We start from the raw sequence: 23,921 nt of genomic DNA on the forward strand, positions 1-23,921 counted from the left end.
AGTGGTAGGTATGTAGAATCCACTGCTAGAGTGGTAGAGGCAGATACATCAGAGACATTTAAGGGACTGTTAGATAGACACATGGATGAAAGAAATATCGAGGGCTATGTGGGAGAGAAGCATTAGATTAGGGTTCTAAACCTTTTTTATGCCATGGACCAATACCATTAAGCAAGGGGTCTGTGGACCCCAGGTTGGGAACCCCTGCTTTAGATAGACCTTGGAGCAGGTTAAATTGTCAACAGCTCAACATGAGCCGAAGGGCCTGTACTGTGCTGTATTGTTTTATGTTCTATATTTTCCTTTTAAAAATTGGGGCTCTTTTCAGAGCAGGGAAGTTAGATAGTAATTTAATCCGGTTATTGAAAACTATAAGGGGTTTTGGTACATCAAGGAAAGAGAAGTTGTTCCACTTGCTGAGGGGTTCAGTAGTGAGAGGGCATAGGAAACCTGGGAGGAAACAAGAATTCCCTTCATGATCAGGAAGGAATACAGGACACAGATTCAGAGGAGAAGGGAATCGGAACTGTACTTGTAAAGAAATTATCTCTGGGACAGCAGGAAAGAGCAGGAGTGTAGGAGAGTCTGGATGGTTATTTCAAAAAACTGGCGCAGGCAGACTGGCCAAATGGGATTCACCCCGCCCACTTTGTTACTCATATTATAAGCTTGACCCTGCATCATAGTTTATGTAATTTATGTAATCTGACTTTTACATATGTGTGCTCTTAAACTGCTAATCAATTGATAATGCTGAGACTCATACCTTCCCTGGACTTATCTCCAATTTGCATGTGCATGCTAGAAATTCTCTGCAATCTTCAGACATGTCAGACACAAAAAGCGTTCTTCCTTTTTATTTCCTCCCTCTCTTCCTTTTATAATCATCCCAGTATATCTATCCCAACAGGAACATTAAATTCTGAAGATGCTGTGAGTCTGAAATAAAAGCACAGGGAACTAATTAATACACAACAGGCAGGACCTTGGAAAGAGAAACAAATATAACATTCTAGGTAAATGACCTCTGATTGAAACTGTCAAAGCATTTTAAACATGGAGCTGATATAATAGGATATGAAATAGAAAGACAAATCAGTTCTTTATTGTTGCAAACAGTTCTGAGTGAATGTTTTCCAAATGCATTTCTGCACAAATAATTCTTGTTAGGAATGGCCAATTTATAAAGTACAAACAAAAAGTTCTTTGTGGTTTCCCAAAATTCACCCAATTTCTTGTCAACGTCAACACATCACATCTTTCACAATTGTCTGTCAATTCTTCAGCTTCAAAAATGGAACCACTTACAGGGCCAATGAATGAGGCAAGCTTAACTTTAAAAACACTGATTAATTTTGAAACATGACAAATTGACAGCTCATAAACAAGAGCAGATAACGTCAGTGTGGGGAATGACTAGACTTCCTGGAATAGCAAAGTGGAGTTTGTGCTACATCTCAAAGCAGTCACTGTTAGGTTTTCCTAATCTGTTGGTCATTCATCTGAATCAATACATCCAGCCACATTATAATTCTCACTTTATTTTTTCAAGCCTCTAACAAGTGTGCAGCTTTGGCAAAGCAGTGATCTGAGAGAGATGACTGAATGGTGGACTAGATCTACTCTAGTCTGCATATTAGACTGCAGTTTCAGCAAACTAATAGGATCATTGTTCTTCAGTTATATTTACTTCCTTTCCTGGGCTCTGCAAGTATCTAAGCCAAGTGTGCCCTGATCTGCTGAGTTCCTGCAGCATTCTGCGTGTATTGCCAAGTATAAGTATACCCTTTTGTCCCACAAGACATTCAGTGTCCCACTCAAATGGCCCTCTCTAGGACTGAAATGTTTTCATTATATTAACTGCCTCAATTAAATTCATTGTGCCCTTCAACATCTCATATACCCTCATGAAATTCTTCACTCTCCCAGGGGCACAGTGAGTGCATTCCTTTACCTTCCTGGCACACACTGAGCATATCACTTCACTCACAGTGAACCCTTTCAAACACTTTTCTTTGAAACCATTAATGAAATGACATTTTTATTTTGCTTTCAATAAAATGAAGAAGTCTCTCCCTGTTTCCAGTACTTAGGAGAAACCTCAACATTAAGATGGAATATAGAGTAGAGAACAGTACAACACAGGAACAGGCCCTTCAGCCCAACATGTCTGTGTAAATCATGAAACCAAATGAAACATCCCATCTATCAGCGTGCAGTCTATATCCCTGTACTCCCGGCCTGTTCATATGTCTGTGTTATGCTTGATAAACATTGCAATCACATCTGCTTTCACCACCTTCCCTGGTGCTGTGTTCCAGGCATCTGCCTGTCATTGTCTAAAAGACTTGCCCCATAAATCTCTTCTAAAAGTTCTCCTTCTCACCTTAAAGCTAAAATATTTGATGTTTTCACTCTAGGGAAAGGAACCTTACTTGTGCCTCTCATCATTTTATTTATGTATATCTTCGACCTCAGCCTCTCCTTACAGCTGATACTCTCTAATACAGACAACATCTTGGTGAACTTCTTCTGTATCCTCTGCAAAGTCTCATCCTTCTGATGCAGAAACCAGAAATGCACACAATGCATTAAATACTGTAGCATTAAAGGTTTACACAGTTGCAACATGACTTGCCAACTTTTATAATCAATGCCCAAGCCAATGAACAGACAGACAGACATACTTTATTGATCCTGAGGGAAATTGGGTTTTGTTACAGCTGCACCAACCAAGAATAGTGAAGAAATATAGCAATATAAAACCATAAATAATTAAGTAATAAGTTAATCATGCCAAATGGAGGCAAGTATGCTTTACCACGCCGTCCACTTGTGTTGCCACTGTCTGTGAGCTATGGACTATGGACATTCCAAGATGTGCTCCTAAAGGTCCCACCATTTACTGTATACTTTCCTCTGACAATTGATCTTCTAAAGTGCAACACTGCACACTTGTCCAGATTAAACTCCATCTGCTGTTTCTCTGCCTGTTTTTCCAGGTTTTCCTTATCCTGTTGAATCCTTTAACAACCTTTCTCATTATTCTCAGCTTCACTGTTTTTTGTGTCATCTGCAAACATACTAATTAGACCACCTACATATTCGTCCACATCATTTATTGGTATTGGAGTTGGTTTATTATTGCCAATATACTAAGGTACAGTGAAAAACTTGGTTTTACAAGCTGTTCACACAAATTAAATCAGTACACAGTGCACTGAGGTAAAACAGAAACAATGCAGAATAAAGTGTTAAAGATACAGAGAAATTGTGGTTCAGATAAACTATGAAGTGTAAGATCCTAACGAGTTAGATAGTGAGGTGGAGTTCATAAGACCAAAAGACAAAGCAGCAGAATTAGGCCATTCAGCCCATTGAGTCCACTCCACCATTTCATCATGACTGATCCGAGATCCCATTCAACCCCATACACCTGCCCTCTCACCATATCCCTTGATGCCCTGACCAGTCAACTTCCGCTTTGAATATACCCATGGACTTGGCCTCCACTGCAGTCTGTGGCAGAGCATTCCACAAATTCAACACTCCTTGGCTAAAAAAAAGCTTCTTTACGTCTGTTTTAAAAGGTCGCCCCTCAATTTTGAGGCTGTGCCCTTTAGTTCTGGATACTCCCACCATAGGAAACATCTTCTCCACATCCACCTCATCAAGTCCTTTCAACATTCAGTAGGTTTCTATGAGATCCTCCCCACACATTCTTCTAAATTCCAGTGAGTACAGGCTCAAAGCTGCCAAATGCTCCTCTTATGTTAAACCCTTCATTCCCAGAATCACCCTTGTGAACCTCCTGTGGGCTTTCCAATGACAACACCTCCCTTCTGAGATATAGGGCCCAAAATTTTTGACAGTACTCCAAGTGCAGCCTGACTAGTGTCTTCTAAAACTTCAGCATTATCTCCTTGTTTTTAATTTCTATTCCCCATGAAATAAATGCCAACATTGCATTTATTAACTTAACCTGTGAATTAACCTCTGGGAGTCTTGCACGAGGACTCCAAAGTCTCTCTGCACCTCTAATGTTTGAATTTTCTCCCCATTTAGATAATAGGTTGCACAATTGTTCTTTTTACCAAAATGCATTATCATACACTTCCCCAACACGTATTCCATCTGCCACTTTATTGCCCATTCTTCCAATTTGTCTAAGTCCTGCTGCAATCGCATTGCTTCCTCAGCACTACCTACCCCTCCACCTATCTTTGTATTATCTGCGAACTTTGCCATAAAGCCATCAATTCCACTATCTAAATCATTGACAAACAATGTGAAAAGTACCAATCCTGTTATTGACCCCTGAGGAACACCACTAGTCACTGGCAGCCAACCAGAAAAGGCTGCTTTTATTTCCACACTCTGCCCCCTGTCAGTCAGCCATTCCTCTATCCATGCTAGTATCTTTCCTGTAACACCATGGGATTTTATCTTGTTAAGCAGCCTCATGTGTGGCACCTTATCAAATGCCTTCTGAAAATCAAATTAAATGACATCCACTGCCTCTACTTTGTCCACCCTGCTTGTTACTTCCTCGAAGAACTCTAACAGATTTGTCAGTCAAGATTTCCCTTTACAGAAATCATGCTAACTTTGACTTACTTTTTCATTAGTCTCAAGTACCCCTAAACCTTGTCCTTAATAATGGACTCCAGCGCTTTCCCAATCACTGTGGTTGAGCTAACTGGCCTATAGTTTCCTCTATCGTCTTCCTACCTTCTTAAAGAGCGGAGTGACATTTGCAATTTTCCAGTCCTCTGGGACCATGCCAGAATCAAGTGTTTCTTGAAAGATCATGACCGATGCATCCGTTATCTTTTCAGCAACCTCTTTCAGAACTCTGGGATGTAGTCCATCTGGTCCAGGAGACTTATCCTTTGAGTTTGCTTAGCACTTTTTCCTTTGGCACTCACTCCTGCTCCCTGACACTCACAGACCTCTGGCATACAGCTAGTGTCTTCCACAGTAAAGACTGAAGCAGAGTACTTATTAAGTTCATCTGCCATTTCATTGATCCCCATTACTACCTCACCAGCACCATTTTCCATTGGTCTAGTGTCAACTCTCACCTCCCTTTTATTTCTTATATAACTGGGGGGAAAAAACCTTTGGTATCCTGCATTATATTATCAGCTAGTTTGCCCTCATATTTCACCTTTTCCCTTCTTTTGGCTTTTTAGTTGCCTTTTGTTGGATTTTAAAAGCTTCCCAATGATCCAACTTCCCACTCACTTTTGCTCCCTTCTATGCCTTTTCCTTAGTTTTTATGCAGTCCTTACCTTCCCTTGTCACCCATGGTTCCCTAGCCCCACCATTTGAGAACTTCATCTTATGTGGGGCATATCTATCCTGTGCCTTGTGAACTAATCCCAGAAACTTCAGCCATTTCTGTCATCCCCGCCAGTATTCCCCTACAATTCACCTAGGCAGGATACTCTCTCATGCCTCTGTAATTCCCTTCCTTTATTCCATTGCGATATTAATACATGTGAGTTATGCCTCTCCCTCTCAAATTGCGGTATGAATTCAATCACATTATAATCACTGCCTCCTAAGGGTTCCTTTACATTAAGATGACTAATAAAATCTTGGTTATTACACAGCACCCAATCTAAGATAACCTTTCCCCTAGTAGGCTCAAGCACAAGCTGCTCTAAAAAGCCAACATTCAACAAATTGTCTCTCTTGCAATCCGACACCAAACGGATTTTCCCAATCCCCTTGCATATTGAAGTCCCCCATTACAATTGTGTCATTACCCTTATTACATGCCCTTTCCAGCTCCCTTTGCAATCTTAGCCTCACACCTTGGCTACTATTTGGGGGCTTATACATGATTCCCATAATTTTATTTTACCTTTACTGTTTCTTAACTCCATCCACAAAGATTCAACATTCTCTGATCCTATGTCACCTCTTTCCAAAAATGTAATTCCATCTCTTGCCTGGTGTTTCTTGGAATGGCTGGTGGAAGAGGCAGATACATTAGGGATTTGTAAGAGACATTTAGATAGACATGTGGATGTAAGGAAAATGGAAGAATAAGTACTTCTTGTAGGCAGAAGAGATTAGTTCTCCATTTGAGTACTAATTTAGGCAGTTTGGCACAACATCGTGGGCCAGAAAACCTGATCCTATGCTAAGTTAACGAACAAGAGAATTCAGAAGGAAACGGGTGTTAGTTTGTTCCAGCTGTGTAGATGCAGGGGAAAGATCAGTTTCAATTTAATTTCCAAATACAAGAATATGGCTGCAGTTATTGGTATATTATTGTCACAGGTACTAAGATATAGTGAAAAGCTTGTCTTGCGAGCAAAGATCAAAATCATTACACAGTGCATGGAGGTGGACCAAAGTAAAACAGTGGCAATGCAGAATAAAGTGTAAAAGCTACAAAGGAAGTGCAGTGCAGTTCAACTATAAGGGGCAAGATCATAATGAGGTAGATTTTGAGGTCATGTACAAGAGACCTGTTCAAGAGTCTGATAATAGTGGGATAGAAGCTGTCTTTGAAGCTAGTGTCAGAATATTTATTTACCTATGTGTACAAACATTTATAATTCTAACTTCAGTCCAACAACAGCATCAAGAGGTCACAGCAGTATAAAAGACCATAGATTGCTGAGGTCACTAATGAGGACTGCTGAGAAGATAACAATGCCACAAGACCTTTCCTTTATAAACTTTGCTTTCAATTTAATAGTTAAGCATAATAGCTTCTCAATTGCGCTGTAAACATCCTCTAAGCACAATTCTGTTAGCTCCTTCCAATCCTGTCTAAGCTTCTTTTTCCATAATTTTATCATAACTTTATTGAAGATAGAACATTACAGCACAGTATAAGCCCTTCAGTCCAAAATGTTGTTCCAAAATTTAACCTACTCTAAGATCAACCTAACCCTTCCTCCTACATAGCCCTCCATTTTTCTATCATCCATGTGCCTATGTAAGAGTTTTTTTAAATGCCCCTAAAGTACCTGCCACCCCGGCAGGGTGTTCCCACACTGACCTCTCACATCTCCCCTACAACTTCCTCCAATCACCTTAAAATTATGCCCCTTGTATTAGCCATTTCCATCCTGGGGAAAAATCTCTGGCTGTTCACTCGATCTTTGCCTCTTATTTTGTATACATCATTCAAGTCACTTCTTGTTCTCCTTCGCTCCTGAAAGAAAAGCTCTAGCTCACTCAACCTTTCCTCATTAGAGATGCCCTTTAATCCAAGCAGCACCCAAGACAGTAGACCCTTAGGTGTTGGTATGTTTCGTATCCTTATGTTACTCTTATCTCATGTCTCTGGCACCTTTCTGGAAAAGTCTCACTACAGCCACCTCACTCGTTTGACTTGAGCACGCACTGCCCCAGTCCACCCAGCCTGTCTCATCTGTAGAAGGCAAGGGTGTCTCCTGCGGTCTCGCTCGACTACAACTGCCCCAGGCTATACACTGTCTTTAACTCTTTCTCTACCACAACTTCCACAGAGGCAACCAGAATTGAACACAATACTCCAAATATGGACTAACCAGGGCTTTATTAGAGCTGCAATATTACCTCACAGCACTTAAACTCAATCCCCAACTACTGAAGGCCCACACACCATATGCCCTTAACAATCCTATCAACTTTCTCAGCAACTTTGAGGGATCTATAGATGTGGACCCCAAGATCCCTCTGTAAGCATCCTGCCATTAACTCTGAATTCTGCCTTCAATTTTAACTTTCCAAAGTGGATCAGTTCACCCTTTTCCTTGTTGAATACTTTCATCCACTTCTCAGCCCACCTCTGCATTCCTGTTGTAACCTATAGAAACATAGAAAACCTACAGCACAATACAAGCCGTTCGACCCAGAATGCTATGCCGAACATGTACTTACTTTAGAAATTACCTAGGGTTACCCGTAGCCCTCTATTTTTCTAAGCTCCTTGTAGCTATCCAAGAGTCTCTTAAAAGACCCTGTCGTATCCACCTACACCACCGTCGCTGGCAACCTATTCCATGCATTCACCACTCTCTGCGTAAAAAAACTAACCCCTGACATATCCTCTGTATCTGCTTCCAAGTACCTTAAACCTGTGCCCTCTCATGCTAGCCATTTCAGCCCTGTGAGAAAGCCTCTGATTGTCCATACAATTAATGCCTGTCATCCTCTGCTGCTCCAAGGAGAAAAGGCTGAGTTCATTCAATCTATTCTCATAAAGCATGCTCCCCAATCCAGGCAACATCCTTGTAAATCTCCTCTGCACCCCTTCTATAGTTTCCACATCCTTCCTGTAGTGAGGTGAACAGAACTGAGCACAGTACTCCAAGTGGGGTCTGACCAGGATCCTATATAGCTGTAACATTACCTCTCGGCTCTTGAATTCAATCCCACGACTGATGAAGGCCAATGCACCGTACGCCTTCTCAACCACAGAGTCAACCTGCGTAGCAGCTTTGAGTGTCCTATGGACTCCGTCCCCAAGATCCTTCTGATCCTTCACGCTGCCAAGAGTCTTACCATTAATACTATATTCTACCATCATATTTGACCTATCAAAATGAACCACCTCACACTTATCTGGGTTGAACTCCACTTACCACAATCTCAGCCCAGTTTTGCATCCTATTGATGTCCCACTGTAAATTCTGACAGCCCTCCACACTATCCACAACACACCCAACCTTTGTGTCATCAGCAAATTTACTAATCCATCCCTTCACTTTCTCATCCTGGTCATTTGTAAAAATCACGAAGAGAAGGGGTCCCAGAACAGGTCCCTGAGACATACCACTGGTCACCGACCTCCATGTAGAATATGACCCATCTACAACCATTCTTTGCCTTCTGTGGGCAAGCCAATTCTGGATCCACAAAGCAAGGTCTCCATGGATTCCATGCCTCCTTACTTTCTCAAGAAGCCTTGCATGGGGTACTTTATCAAATGTCTTACTGAAATCCATATACACTGCTCTACCTTCTTCAATGTATTTAGTCACATAACATAAGAACATAAGAGATAGGAGCAGGAGTAGGCCAATCGGCCCCCAAGCCTGCTCCGCCATTCAACAAGATCATGGCTGATCGAATCTTAACTCTAGTTTTCACTGAATCCCACAAGGCAACAGTGCCAACCAACAGGGCACCATGCCGCCCATTTTATTTTATTATTCATCCCGCCCAAACCCATGTGATCACCCGGGAAAAAAAAACCAAGTTGCCAATTGAGGAGAAAAAATCTGGAAAATTCCTCTCCGACCCATCCAGGCTATCGAAAACTGGTCCAGGAGATCACATGGCTGATCTAAACCTAGCCTCATGTCCACTTACCTGCTCGCTCACCGTATCCCCTAATGCCATTTTTATCTATCTCCGTTTTGAATTTATTGAGTGTAGTAGCTTCTACAGCTCTCTGGGGCAGAAAATTCCACAGCCCCACTACCCTCTGAGTGAAGAAATTTCTCCACATCTCAGTCCTGGAACGGCATCCCCTTATTTTAAGATTATGCCCCCTAGTCCTAGTTTCACCCATCATTGGGAACATTCTCCCCGCATCCACCCGATCAAGCCCCTTCACAATCTTATATGTTTCAATAAGATCGCCTCTCATTCTTCGGAACTCCAATGAGTAGAGTCCCAATCTACTCAACCTCTCATCTTACATCAACCCACCCATCCCCAGAATTAACCTAGTGAACCTTCTCTGCACTGCCTCGAGAGCCAGTATGTCCTTTCTTAAATATGGACACCAGAACTGCACGCAGTACTCCAGGTGTGGTCTCACCAATACCCGGTACAACTGCAGTAAGACCTCCCTGTTCTTATACTCCATCCCCCTAGCAATAAAAGCCAGCATTCCATTAGCCTTCTTGACCACCTGCTGCACTTGCATACTAACTTTTTGTGTTTCCTGCACCAGGACCCCCAGATCCCTTTGCACAGAAGCACTTTCCAGTTTCTCTCCATTTAGATAATAACTTGCTCTATTATTTTTCCTGCCAAAGTGCAAGACCCCACACTTGTCATATTTCATCTGCCAAATGTCTGCCCAATCACTCAGCCTATCTATGTCCCCCTGCAGGGTTTCAATGTCCTCCGCACTCAGTACACTCCCTCCCATCTTTGTGTCATCAGCAAACTTCGATACGTTGCACTAAGTCCCTTTCTCCAAATCATTAATATAGATTGTAAAGAGTTGGGGTCCCAACACCGACCCCTGTGGAACACCACTAGTCACCAACTGCCAGTCTGAGAACAAACCATTTATCCCAACTCTCTGTTTTCTGTTAGAAAGCCAATCCTCCACCCATGCCAGAATATTATCCCCAATCCCATGATTTTTTACTTTAAGTAATAATCTTTGGTGTGGCACCTTGTCAAATGCCTTTTGGAAGTCCAAATACACCACATCCACTGGTTCCCCTTTATCTACCCTATATGTTATGTCCTCAAAGAACTCCAACAAATTTGTCAAACATGACTTCCCTTTTGTAAAGCCATGCTGACTTTGTCCTATTAAGCTATGTTTATCCAAATGCCCTGTTACTGTTTCCTTAATTATCAATTCCAACATTTTGCCAACCACAGATGTTAGGCTAACTGGCCTATAATTCCCAGCCTTCTGTCTATTGCCCTTTTTAAATAAAGGAGTTACATTAGCATTTTTCCAATCTGCTGGGACCATTGCCGAGTCCAGTGAGTTTTGAAAAATTATCACTAATGCATCCACAATCCCAACCGCCACTTCCCTTAAGACCCTAGGATGCAAGCCATTCGGTCCAGGGGATTTATCCACCTTCAGTCCCATTAATTTATCAAGTACCATTTCCTTGGTGATTTGAATCGTAGTTAGCTTCTCTCCCCCTAGAGCCCCCTGTTTATCCAGTTGGGATATTTTGAGTGTCCTCTACTGTAAAAACTGATACAAAATATTTGTTCAGCATTTCCGCCATCTCCATGTCCCCTACCATTAATTAATTTCCCGGTCTCATCTTCTAGGGGACCAACATTTACTTTAGCCACCCTTTTTCTTTTTATGTAACTATAAAAACTCTTACTATCTGCTTTTATGTTTTTCGCCAATTTACTTTCATAATCTATCTTCCCCTTCTTAATTAATCTTTTTGTTATTTGCTGCTGATCTTTAAAAGCTTCTCGATCTTCAATCTTCCCACTAGATTTAGCTACCTTATATAACTTTCTTTTTAGTCGTATACTTTGCTTTATTTCTTTACTTTAACTATTTTTTCTTTTACACCCTTTTTTCTTCAGTGGAATATATTTTTCTTGATAGTTGTAAAATAACTCCTTAAATATACACCACTGATCAAGTACCGATCTACCCTTTAATCTATTTTCCCAATCCATCTTAAGCAATTCCGCTCTCATACCATCATAGTCTCCTTTATTTAAGCTCAGTACGCTTGTTTGAGATCCAACCCTCTCATCCTCTAATTGAACATCCTCAAAAAATTCAATCAGGCTCGTAAGGCACGACCTGCCTTTGACAAAGCCATGCTGACTATTCTTAATCATATTATGCCTCTCCAAATGTTCATAAATCCTGCCACTCAGGATCTTCTCCATCAACTTAGCAACCACTGAAGTAAGACTCACTGGTCTATAATATCCTGGGCTATATCTACTCCCTTTCTTGAATAAGGGAACAACATATGCAACCCTCCAATCCTCCGGAACCTCTCCCGTCCCCATTAATGATGCAAAGATTATTACCAGAGGCTCAGCAATCTCCACCCCCGCCTCCCACAGTAAATTGGGGTGCATCTCGTCCGGTCCTGGTGACTTATCCAACTTGATGCTTTCCAAAAGCTCCAGCACATCCTCTTTCTTAATGTCTATATGCTCAAGCTTTTCAGTCTGCTGCAAGTCATCCCTACAATTGCCAAGATCCTTTTCCATAGTGAATACTGAAGCAAAGTATTCACTAAGTACCTCCACTATCTCCTCTGGTTCCATACACACTTCTCCACTGTGACACTTGATTGGACCTATTCTCTCACGTCTTATCCTCTTGCTCTTCACATCCTTGTAGAATGTCTTGGGGTTTTCCTTAATCCTGCTCGCCGAGACCTTCTCATAGCCCCTTCTGGCTCTCCTACTTTCATTCTTAAGCTCCTTCCTGCTAGCCTTATAATTTTCTAGAGCTCTATCATTACCTAGTGTTTTGAACTTTTCACAAGCTTTTCTTTTCTTCTTGACTAGATTTTCAACAGCCTTTGTACACTATGGTTCCTGTACCCTACCATCCTTTCCCTGTCACATTGGAGTGTACCTATGCAGAACACCACGCAAATATCCCCTGAACATTTGCCGCATTTCTGCCATACACTTCCCTAAGAGCATCTGTTCCCAGTTTATGCTTCCAAGTTCCTGTCTGATAGCTTCATATTTCCCCTTACTCCAATTATACACTTCTCTAACTTGTCTGTTCCTATCCCTCTCCAATGCTATGGTAAAGGAGATAGAATTGTGATTACCATCTCCAAGATGCTCTCCCACTGAGAGACCTGACACCTGACCAGGTTCATTTCCCAATAACAGATCAAGTACAGCCTCTCCTCTTGAAGGCTTATCTACATATTGTGTCAGGAAACCTTCCTGAACACACCTAACAAACTCCATCCCATCTAAAACCCTGCTCTGGGGAGGGAGATGCCAATCATTATTTGGGAAATTAAAATCTCCCACCATGTCAACCCTGTTATTATTACACTTTTCCAGAATCTGTCTCCCTATCTGCTCCTCAATGTCCCTGTTACTATTGGGTGGTCTATAAAAAACATCCAGTAGAGTTATTGACCCCTTCCTGTTTCTAATTTCCACCCACAGAGACTCCGTAGACAATCCCTCCATGACTTCTTCCTTTTCTGCAGCTGTGACACTATATCTGATCAGCAGTGCCACACCCCCACCTGTTTTGCCTCCCTCCCTGTCCTTTCTGAAACATCTAAAGCCTGGCACTCGAAGTAACCATTCCCACCTCTGAGCCATCCTAGTCTCTATAATGGCCACAACATCATAGCTCCAAGTACTGATTCACGCTCTAAGCTCATCTGCTTTGTTCATGATGCTTCTTGCACTAAAATAGACACATTTCAAGCCATCGGTCTGAGCATATCCCTTCTCTATCATCTGCCTATCCTTCTTCTTGCGCTGTCTCCAAGCTTTCTCTATTTGTGAGCCAACCGCCCCTTCATTCATCTCTTCAATTCGGTTCCCAAACTTCTTTACTATCCTCAACTCCATCAATCTTCATGTCATCTGCAAACTTACTAACCCACTTCCTCATCCAAGTCATTTATTTTAAAAAATCACAAAGAGCAGGGGTCTCGGACAGATCCCTCTGGAACACCACTAGTCACTGACCTTCAGACAGAATATGCTCCATCTACAATCACCCTCTGTGTTCTATGGGCAAGCCAATTCTGCATCCACAAGGGCAAATTACGCTGTATCCCGAGCCTCCTGGTGTTCTAGATGAGCCTACCATGGAGAACCTTATCAAGCACCTTACTAAAATCCATAAACACAGTATGCACTGCTCATATCCTCAAATAATTCAGTCCAACTTGTGAGGCATGTCCTGCCACGTTGACTATCTTTAATCGAGTTCAGGTGCAATCCGTCCTTTCTGTGCAGGTCATTCCTTTTCCAGAAGAGATCCACAAATCTGAAACCCTGTCCCTGCACCAATTCTTCAGCCACACATTCATCTGCCAAATCACTTTATTCTTTGCCTCACTGGCACGTGGCACAGGCAGCAATCCAGTGATTACTACCCTTGAGGTCCTATTTTTCAGCTTCCTATCTAGCTCCTTATATTCTATCTTCAGGACTTCATCCTTTTGTTTAGATCTATGCCATTGCTACCTGTATGTATCAGAACTTCTGTTGCTTACCCTCCCCCTTTAGAATACTATGGAAAGTCCCTGACCCTGGCACCTGGGAGGCAAATACCATCCAGGAGTCTTTGTCATGTCCACAGAATCTCCCATTTATAGCTCCCCTGACTATTGAATCCCCTGTTACTACTACACTCCTCTTCTAACCCCTTCCCTTCAGTGCCAGAGACCCGGTCACTGTGGCTTTCCTCTGTTGGGCCCCCACACCCCCATGAACAGTATCAAAAATGATGTACCTGTTGTTGAAGGGAATGGTGCAGGGGTACTGTGCATTGTCTGTCTATTCTCTCTCCTTCTCCTGACAGTCACCCAGTTATCTGCCTCCTTCACCTTCAGGGTGACTGCCTCCCTGTAGCTCCTAACTATCACCTCCTCATTCTCCCATTTCAGTCGTAGGTTATCCAGCGGCAACTCCAGTTCCCTAACACAGTTCGTAAGGAGCTGCAGCTGGATGTGCTGCATGCAGATGTATTTATCAGGGACACTAGAGGTCTCCCAGAATTCCCACGTCTGACATGAAAACACACCACTGACCTTGGAAGCATTGTCCCTGCTCTAACTCGGCACTAAAAGAGAAAGAAAACAAGCTTACCAGAAACAGCCTTCACCACTCCTCACTGAAGCCTCTTGAGCCTGAGCCTCAAGATCTCCACTCTTGGCTCTTTCCATCCAACGATGTCTGCTCTGCTTAAAGCGCACTTCTTTTTATAGGCTTTTGCCAAGTGCCTAAAATATTACGATATCTCAAGCCCAATAAAGATTTTCCAAAGGCCTCACTCACTTGTTAAAGCGCACGTTCACGCCCAAACAAGCAACTGCTCACGATATCTTAAGCCTGCCGAAGAAAAGGGATAAAACGAGACTGATGTAACCCAGTTTAGCAAGGAATTAGCAACGGAGAAAGGTTGGAATGGAGAAGCTAAACAGCCAGAGTCTGGGGAATAGTCCTGGTTTAGTATTCCAGTACTGTTTATTTCAAAAATTCTTAAACAAGACTAAAAATACAACTAAATTACAGAAATGATACCAGCACAGAGAACTATCTGTAATTCCACTGGAACGATAATTTAAATCTCATCATTTTCAGTAGGAAGAAATATCAGAAAATAAACAGAATAATTAAATGGTTTGGCTCTGTGGAATTGTGAAATTTGCCATTAAGTTTCCTTCATCACCTGCATTCCACACTTGCGAAGCCTAAGGATAACACCCTTCTTTGTCTCTACTGCAGGTTAAAAGAAATTAATATGAGTGAATATGATGCTGCTACATACGAGAGGTTTTCTGGGGCTGTGCGGAGACAGGTGCAGTCAATACAAGTTATCCTGGACAGTCTACAGGTAAGCCGAGTCTCAGTCAGCTCTACAGAAGGGCCTTCACAGTTTTCATCCTCCTTCAGTGTGACATAGTGTCTGCAATTACAGCGGTTGTAAATAATCAGCAAATGGTCTATGCCTGCCCTTCAAAACCAATGAATAAAATCAGAAGGAAACAGAGAAACTAATCTTCAGACAGCAATAGGGGATCAATAATGAACTGGCCCTTTCAGCTCCCAAGCGTGATCTGAATTTTGATTGCACTATTTGTTTTTTTGGCTGGATATCCAGATCAGAAAAATTTCTATTTTAAAAATGAGACAATTGTGTTTTTGAGTTCATTGTTTGCTGTGGGTGGCGTGGTTTTTCATCATCAGTTTCTTTAGGGATCAGTAAGATTAGGCATTAGGACCTACTTCACAGATCTACCACCCCCAATGTGTCCCTCGGGTCAGATATGATAGCATATTCGGATAACCTTTTCTGTGTAAATTGTGGTACAAATGGTGCTTGATGAGAATATGTAGGAATGCTGAACTCGACTGAATTAAAATGTTCTTCTGGAAAAGTATGATGTGAAGTGAGGAAAAGAGAGATATTCTGGATGTGTGTCTGCAAGACCATGTCTCGTCAACAGTTGAGCAGTTGCAGGAACTTTGATGAGTGTGACACAAGGTTTGGAACTGGCCCAACTGGTGTATCACAAAAGATGGTGAGATACAGCTATGGTAATATCTGAAAACTGCCTCTTATCACTAACAAGCAAGTGCTTCAAATACACCAAAATGCAGTGACCTGCTTAGAAAGTGTCAGAAGACTCCCTGTTTAATATTTTGAAATTAGAACTAGTATTGGTAAATTCTTTACTTCTAAGCATATTCTATTAACCAGCACTTCTGACATCACCTCTCATTATACCTCTATGATACTGGAAGAAAGTAAGTAATGGAAACTAAGAAACAAGATATCTTTATTTAGGAAAGAACTTGCATTTTGTAAAGACCGTTCTCACAGCAGTCTTACCAACAGTGGCAGACAGGTTCTCCCTAATATTCTACCCTGTGATTCATTGCAATATCTACCCATGGAGCAATTGGAAACATCCTTAAAGGATTACACACCCAGTATTACATAAGCCTCCTGTGTTGCATTCCTGATCAGTCACAATATTCAAAGCACTATTTGGAGATGCCCATGGTTTATTCTCCAATGCCCCTGTTCTTTTTGTATCTGCGCCCTACATCTGTTTTGTATTGTAGGGTGAAAAGGAACGTCTTTAGTCTCCAAGAAGCATTTAATAAACATGCTGTGGTCTTCAAGTGAAATCACCATAATTGCCACCTAGCAATGTGTAATTGAGCTGTGGAAGATGGTGGTTTCTGTCGAGCTGAATATCAGTGGATTGAGGAAAGGCAGTGGAGTATTTTTTTCATTCTGCATTCAAGAGATATGAGCTTCAAAGGTTGAGCCATTATCTAATTGTTCATCCCTCAACATCCCGGGGAAGGTATTTATGAGCTGCCTTCTTGACTTGCTGCAGTCTTTAAGGTGCAGGTATCCCCACAATGAGTCTTTTACGGATTTTTCACCCAGTGATGGTGAAGGAAGGTAAAATATTCCCAGCGCAGGTTGGTGTGGCTTGGAGGACAACTTCCGGGTGTGGTATTCCAGGCTTTATCTGTCCTTCTCCTTCCAGCCATTTGAGGTCATGGTTTTAAAAGATGGCTCCAAAGAGACTGAGGAGGTGTAAGGAGCATGGGGCAGCTCTTTTTGCTGTCTTCTGTGGGAGAATTCACTCCCTTAGGATAAAGTGTACAGTTCAGAGCTGGTGGAGAGGCAGCAATTTCCCGAGCCCGTGATTTTCCTACTGGCACATTTCCTGTTCCTGAAAGCTGTGTTCTGGTATTCCAACTTCCTTCTGTTATGACCTCGGCCCCCTCCTTTGTGAGAATCGCAAGAGCCCTAGTCAAGGGGGGGTCAACTGACCCAAGAGGGGGAGAGACGTGCTGAATAGACACAGGAAATGGGAGAGAGAGAGGGAGACGTGCGGAAGACCACGTTCTCCCGAGAAGCAGAATAAAGGCGATATTGACTATTGTCTCATGAAGACCACATGAAAAGCCCTCGGGCAAAGTGGGCTGGTTGAGAGAGAGATCGCATCACCTGCAACCTGATTGACACCTGCGATCCCATGAAGAAGTATAAAGGAGGGTCTGAGGGGGAGACAACCCTCAGACGCACCAAGGAGACGCACCAAGGAAGCACGATACCGATTCCCGTGGGAGCGGGAAGCCATTTTGAAGGAAGCCACGTGCGTTAGATTCCAAATTTTGAATCTGTGGCTAGAACCAACGGAAGACCGCTTTTAACTAACAACGGGGAAGCCTGCTCCCCTGATTCCAAGGATTTGCTCTGTAAAGACAACGGGCAAGTGTTTATCCTTTCTCAACCATCTCTCTCTCTCCACAACATGAAACCCCAGCGGTTCCCAAAAGGGAAAAGCCTGCAGACGTCAGAGTGACTCTTTATATTTCAATTGGACTCAGTATTACCCCCTAGACAACTATAGAGCTTATTTCTGATTGATTATTATTACACCGGTGTTTTAGATTGAGTTTTGACGATGTATATGATCTGAATGTTTTGTATTAACCATACGTTTGTGCCCCTTTTTGAATAAAACGTTTGAAAATAGTAGCATCCGACTCAGCTGATCCCGCTATCTTTGCTGGTAAGTTACCTGGTTACGAGGTTACGTAACACTTCTTGTCAGGTTAAGGTTGACCACATTCCCCTCAAAAGAGTGTAGAGAAAAAAGGGATTTTTTAAATGTGGGAACAGCTTTGAAGGTTTACTCTAATGATCTCTTTAAGAAAAATAGAGTACACTTCGAAAAATTCTGATCAATAATTAGAAACACAGAGCTGATCAGATAAAAACAGTTGTGCTGGCTGTCTGCCAATTATTTGCCTGAATTAAACATTAGTGAGTGAGGATAAAGATGCTCCTATCTACATCAACATTGTTGAGGTTGAGAGCTTCAAGTTCCTTGGTGTGAACATCACCAAAACCGTGTCCTGGTCCAACCAGGTTGGTGTCACGACCAAGAAAGCAAACTGACACTTCTACTTCCTCAGGAGGCTAAAGAAATTCAGCATGTCCCCATCAACTCTTACCAATTTTTATCGATGCAACACAGGAAGCATTCTGTCTAGCTGCATAGCAGCTTGGTATAGCAACTGCTTTGCACATGACCACAAGAAACTGCAGCATTATGGACGTAGCTCAGCACATCACCAGAACCAGCCACCCCTCTTTGGACAGTGTGTATATTTCTCGCTGCCTTGGGTAAAGCAGCCAGCATAGTCAAAGAAACCACCCACCCCGGACATTCTCTCTTCACCCCTCTCCCATCGGGCAGAAGATACAAAAGCCTGAAAAGACAGACCAACAGGCTCAAGGACACTCTCTGTCCCACTGCTACCAGACTCTTGAATGGACCCCCTGTACAAAGACAAAGATGGGCTCTTTGTCTCGCATCCACTTCTTTATGATTGCGCACTTTATACATACTTGCACTGTACTTTTTCAGCAATTTTTACAGTTTATTCTGCATTGTTAATGTTTTACTTTATTCTAGCTCAATACACTGTGTAATGATTTGTTTTTTATATGTAAGACAAATGTTTCACTGAATCTTGGCAAATGTGACAACAATAAGCCAATACAATACGATACATTGAAGGGGTAGGGACGAGCTCAATGGTCTTATACACAAGTAATGAGAAGCCGTAGAGCCACAGAAGCTGCTTTCAAGCCCAGCTAACACCAGTCCTATACTGCCAAAGCAGCACCCCGGAATTTGCTTAAAGGCAAAATCTATTATCCTCAAAATATTTCAAGATTACTGCATTCTAACCTGAGAAGCAAATTGTTTTAATTTGAAGCAGGTTGAGGTTGATGCTTTCCGGGAACCTAAACACAAACAGCTCCTCACTCTCACCGCTTTCTCTTTCCACTGCACCTGAAGTGACTTTGAACTCAGCAAGTGAAGCCAGTCATGAGGCTGTAGCCTATAAGAGGTCACCCTGCCTTACAAGTTTGCAGCTGCTATTTCCACTAAACTGTTTGTCACTGAAACAGCAATGATGACTATCAGATTTCAGATGATATCTTTATTCAACCCATGATAACTGAACCTCAATGGACATTTCCATTTTATGATGCGTCATTAGCAGGTGTGGCGGTCACTGTTAACATTCCATTTCGACTTTTAACTTCACGCTTATCCAGATTCATTCCTGTTATATAATCTGACCACTGTACAACTCTCCATTAATGTAGAACTTATAGCAAGGAAGGAGTTATTGTAAAGTACAAAGTAAAAATTTGTTATCAGAGTATCAGAGTAAAACCCTGAGATTCTTTTTCCTGGAGGCATACTTGCAAATCTATAGAACAGTAACTGTAAACAGGATCAGTGAGAACATAACGAGTCCTTAAAGTGAGACCATCGGTTGTGGGAACACCAGAAATACAATGAGTGTAGTTATCCCCTGTTGTTCAAGAGCCTGATGGCTGAGGGGAAGTAACTGTTCCTGAACCTGATGGTGCGAGTCCAAAGGCTCTTGTACCTTCTACCTGATGGCAGCAGCGAGAAAAGAGCCTGGCCTGGGTAGTGAGGACCCCTGCTTTCTAACAACAGTGTTTCATAGAACATAGAATATAGAATAGTACAGCACATTACAGGCCCTTCAGCCCACAATGTTGTGCCGACCCTCAAACCCTGCCTCCCATATAACCCCCCACCTTAAATTCCTCCATATACCTGTCTAGTAGTCTCTTAAATGTTTCAATGTAGATGTGCTCAATGGTTAGGAGGGCTTTACCCTTAATGTACTGGGCCAAATCCATTATCTTTTATGGGATTGACTGCTCAAAGGCATTGGTGTTCCCGTACCAGGCCGTAATGCAATCAGTCAGCACACTTTCCACCACACACCTATAGAATTTTGCCTAGGTTTTTGATGACATGCCGAATCTCCGCAGACTCCTGAGGAAGTAGAGGCACTATCATGCTTCCTTTGCAATTATATTTATGTGATGAGTCCGCAACTGGCCGTCGGAGTTAGGGACACCCAAGGATTTAAAGTTACTTATCCTCTCCACCATTGATCCTCCAATGAGTAATGGCTCACGGACCTATGGCTCCCCTCTCCTGAAGTCGACAACCAGTCACTGACACTGAGTGGGAGGTTGTTGCTATTATACCACTCAGTCAAATTTTCAGTCTCCCTCTTGTATGCTGAATCATCACCACCTTTGATAGGGCACACAACCGTGGTGTTATCAGCAAACTTGTAAATGGTGTTGGAGCTGTACTTAGCTACACAGCCATAGGTGTAAAGTAAGTAGAGCAGGGGGCTAAGCACACTTCCCTGTGGTGTTCCTGTGCTGATGGAGATTGTAGAGGAGATGTTTTTGCCAATCCAAACTGATATGCTTCAAAACCAGCCTCCCAAAACACTTCATCACTGTGGATGTAAGTGCCATTGAAGCAGGATACCACACTCTTCTTGAGCACCGGTATGATTGAAGCATCTGTGTACCACACACTGCTGGAGCGAGAGGTTGAAGATATCCGTGACCACACCAGCCAGTTGGTCAGGACAGGGTTTCAGTACTCGGCCAGGTACTCTGTGCGGACCGGATACTTTCCTTGGATTCACTCTCTTGGAAGACAGCTTGCACGTTATCTTCAGATACTGAGACCAAAGGATCACCAGTAGGTGTGGGGGTACAAGATGGTTCCTCCCTGTTCAGGTGGTCACAGCGAGCATAGAAAGCATTGAATTCATCTAGAAGCAAAGTTCTGCAGTCCCCTGTGTTGTAAGATTTAACTTTGTAGGCAGTTATGGCATTCAAACTCTGCCGCAGATGCTTAGCATCTGTCATTGATTCTGATCAAGTCCAGAATCTCCACTTCACCCTTGAGACGTCCTGCACCTCTTGTAGCATTCTTGATCTCCAGACTTGAATGTCTCTGATCTGGCTCTCAGCAAATACCAGATTTCATGGTTCATCCAGGGCTTCTGATTGGGGTAAACCCCAGTGTAGTAATTCAGGTCCTCTGAGTTCTTGAATATGGCGCAGTCTACTGACTCAAGACAATCCTGTAACCATTCCTCTGCCTCCTGTGAATACCTCTTAGTTGTCTTGATCTCTGGAGCCTTGCTTTTTAGGCACTGTTTGTATGCAGGTAGTAGGAGTACAGCTAAATGGTCTGATTTGTCAAACTGTAGTCTCGGAAAGGAACAATAGGCATACCTTATCGTAGTGTAGCAGTGGTCTAGTGTGTTGGGACTTGTGATTTATTAGCTTATTAGTGTTTCTATTTTTTTCTCAGCTCAAGCTAGTAAAACCTGAGGTACGGACGTAACCAAACATTTCTCAATTGCTTGAGACTTTCGGACTATTCCAGTGCTATTTAGTATTGTGACTTTCTGCTGTGTGGGCCTAATTGTCTAATGCCATTGTGTAGTGACTTTGGGAGAATACTAGTTGTAGATATTACTATTGGGGCAATATATACCCTGTCATGTTCCATAGTCTTTCAATTTCCTCTTTTATTTCAGGATATTTCTGGTGTTTTTCACATTGATTTCAGTATGTATGTGTGTTTGGAACGGCTATATCTATTAAGCAAACTGTTCTTGCTTGTTTATCCTGTGATATTATATCCAGAAGGTTATTATGGATTGTCCTATCTGTAACTTAGTCTAACTCATCCATGCCAAGTATGGTGCCTACCAAGTAGTCCCATTTGTCTGTGCTTGATTCACGTCCCTCCAAACCCCTCCTATCTGTGTACTTATCCAAATATCTTTTAAATGTTAACCACTTTCTCTCAGGTCACTCCATTTTTGCACCACCCTCGGTGTGAATAAGTTGCCCCTCAAATCCTTTTGCAGGGTTTTTATCCAAAAAGTAGACAGTTCCTTTCTCCCCACAGAATCATGCAGCGCACCTCATTTCTGCTCACACATTTTCTGCATCTGGTTTATATTCCTCTATGCCTTTCCTGTCCAAATTTATTCAAATACATCTTAAATGAGGTGCCACCTCCACCTCCACCTCATCTGGCAGCTCATTCCAGGTAACCACCACTCTGTGTGAGAAGCTTGCCCCTCTGATGACGTCCTTCTAATTTCTCTCTTCACCTTCAGCTTGTGGCCTCTATTTCTAGACCTCTCTGCTCTGAAAAATATATTGTGTCTATCATTGTAATTTTATAAACTTCTGTAACCTCACCCTCAGCCTCCTATGTTCCAGTGACAGTAAATCCAGCCTATACAGTCTCCCTTTATAACTATAGCCCTTCATTCCAGGCAACATCCAAGTGAGTCTCTTTTGCACTCTCTTTATTGCTACCACGTCCTTCCTATAGTGTGGAATATGGAACAGCATATATTTAAAGTTAATTTAGAACTAAAAGTAAATACATTTTGTTACAGAAGTAAGATGTATTGTTAAACAGATCAATGGTGTTTCAATTGCTGTCATTTTCTCACTCCTCTTACAGGCAAAAGGCAAAGAGAGGCAATGGTTACGGCACCAGTCAATAGGAGAGCTTGATGATACCAAGATAATCGATGGCTTAACAGGAGAGAAGGCAATTTATAAGCGCAGAGGAGAGCTGGAACCTGAAGTGAGTCTGCGGGGAAGGAATATGGTTTTGAATGGGTTGGAGATCAACTCAGCACCTGTAGAATGGTTTGGAGTTAGACCCTTACTCCATGCACAAGGAAAATAACTGCAGTTTAGAACATAGGAAGAGGCCTTTTGACCCATCATGCCTGTGCCAACTATAGAGTTGGCACAGATAGTTGGCACTATCCCTTCTTCCTGCACACACCCTTTTGTTCCCTGCCTGCCCTGTTGCCAATCTAAATGTTTCTTCACTGTTACTATTGTGTCTGCTTCTACCGTTTTCCCCTGGCAGCACATTCCAGGCACTATCAGCTCTCCATAAAACAACCTGCCTTGCATATCTACTCGAAATTCTCCCCCTCTCACTTTAAAGCTATGCCCTCTAGTACTTGATATCTCTATCTACAGCTTCTCATAATTTTAATTACTGTACTTCTTTTAGCTTTTGGACAGTGTGTGCCCATGACTTCAGCATCATAAGGATAGATGCCAGGGTGTGAATGTTCCACGATTTTTCCCTCCCCAAGAAACACAAATCTGTGTTTATATCAGCATAAAAAATACAAGCAGCAGTTGGTCAATGGTTCCTCAATTGTCCTCTGCCTTTCAGTGTGACTCTGATCTGATCTTTGCCTCAACTCCATTTCCTGTTGTACCCAATGACCCTTAGCTTCCTTTCACGGAGAGTCATTCAGAGTGCTGAGAGTCAGTCCTAAATGTGGCTAACTGTTTGGAATAATGTTAAATGAAAATACTGTTTAATCTTCTTGAGCAGCACAGAAAATGCTTGGGTACTCAAGCAGGTCAGACAACATCTAGGGAGGGAAATGAACAGTCAAGGTTTTGGCCCAGAACCTTCATCAGGACTGGCAAACATCAACTGTTCATTTTCCTTTGTGAATGCTGCCTGACCTGCTGAGTTCCTCCAGTGTTGTGTGTGTATTGCTCAAGCATCTGCAGAATCTCTTGTGTATCTGTT

At 42.4% G+C, this 23,921-nt stretch overlaps 1 protein-coding gene across 2 annotated transcripts in view; it reads left to right on the plus strand.

Moving 5' to 3' along the window:
- The window catches only part of vwa8 (von Willebrand factor A domain containing 8), a 501,727-nt gene that overhangs the window by 434,636 nt on the left and 43,170 nt on the right, over positions 1–23,921 (plus strand). For both annotated transcript variants that reach the window (XM_073046008.1, XM_073046009.1), the window contains exons 40-41: positions 15,148–15,256; positions 22,815–22,940. In XM_073046008.1, the coding sequence (XP_072902109.1) occupies positions 15,148–15,256; positions 22,815–22,940 (235 nt within the window). The remainder of the gene's footprint in view (positions 1–15,147; positions 15,257–22,814; positions 22,941–23,921) is intronic.

This window comes from Hemitrygon akajei, chromosome 5 (assembly GCF_048418815.1).
Source record: "Hemitrygon akajei chromosome 5, sHemAka1.3, whole genome shotgun sequence".
NCBI classification, from domain to species: Eukaryota; Metazoa; Chordata; class Chondrichthyes; order Myliobatiformes; family Dasyatidae; genus Hemitrygon; species Hemitrygon akajei.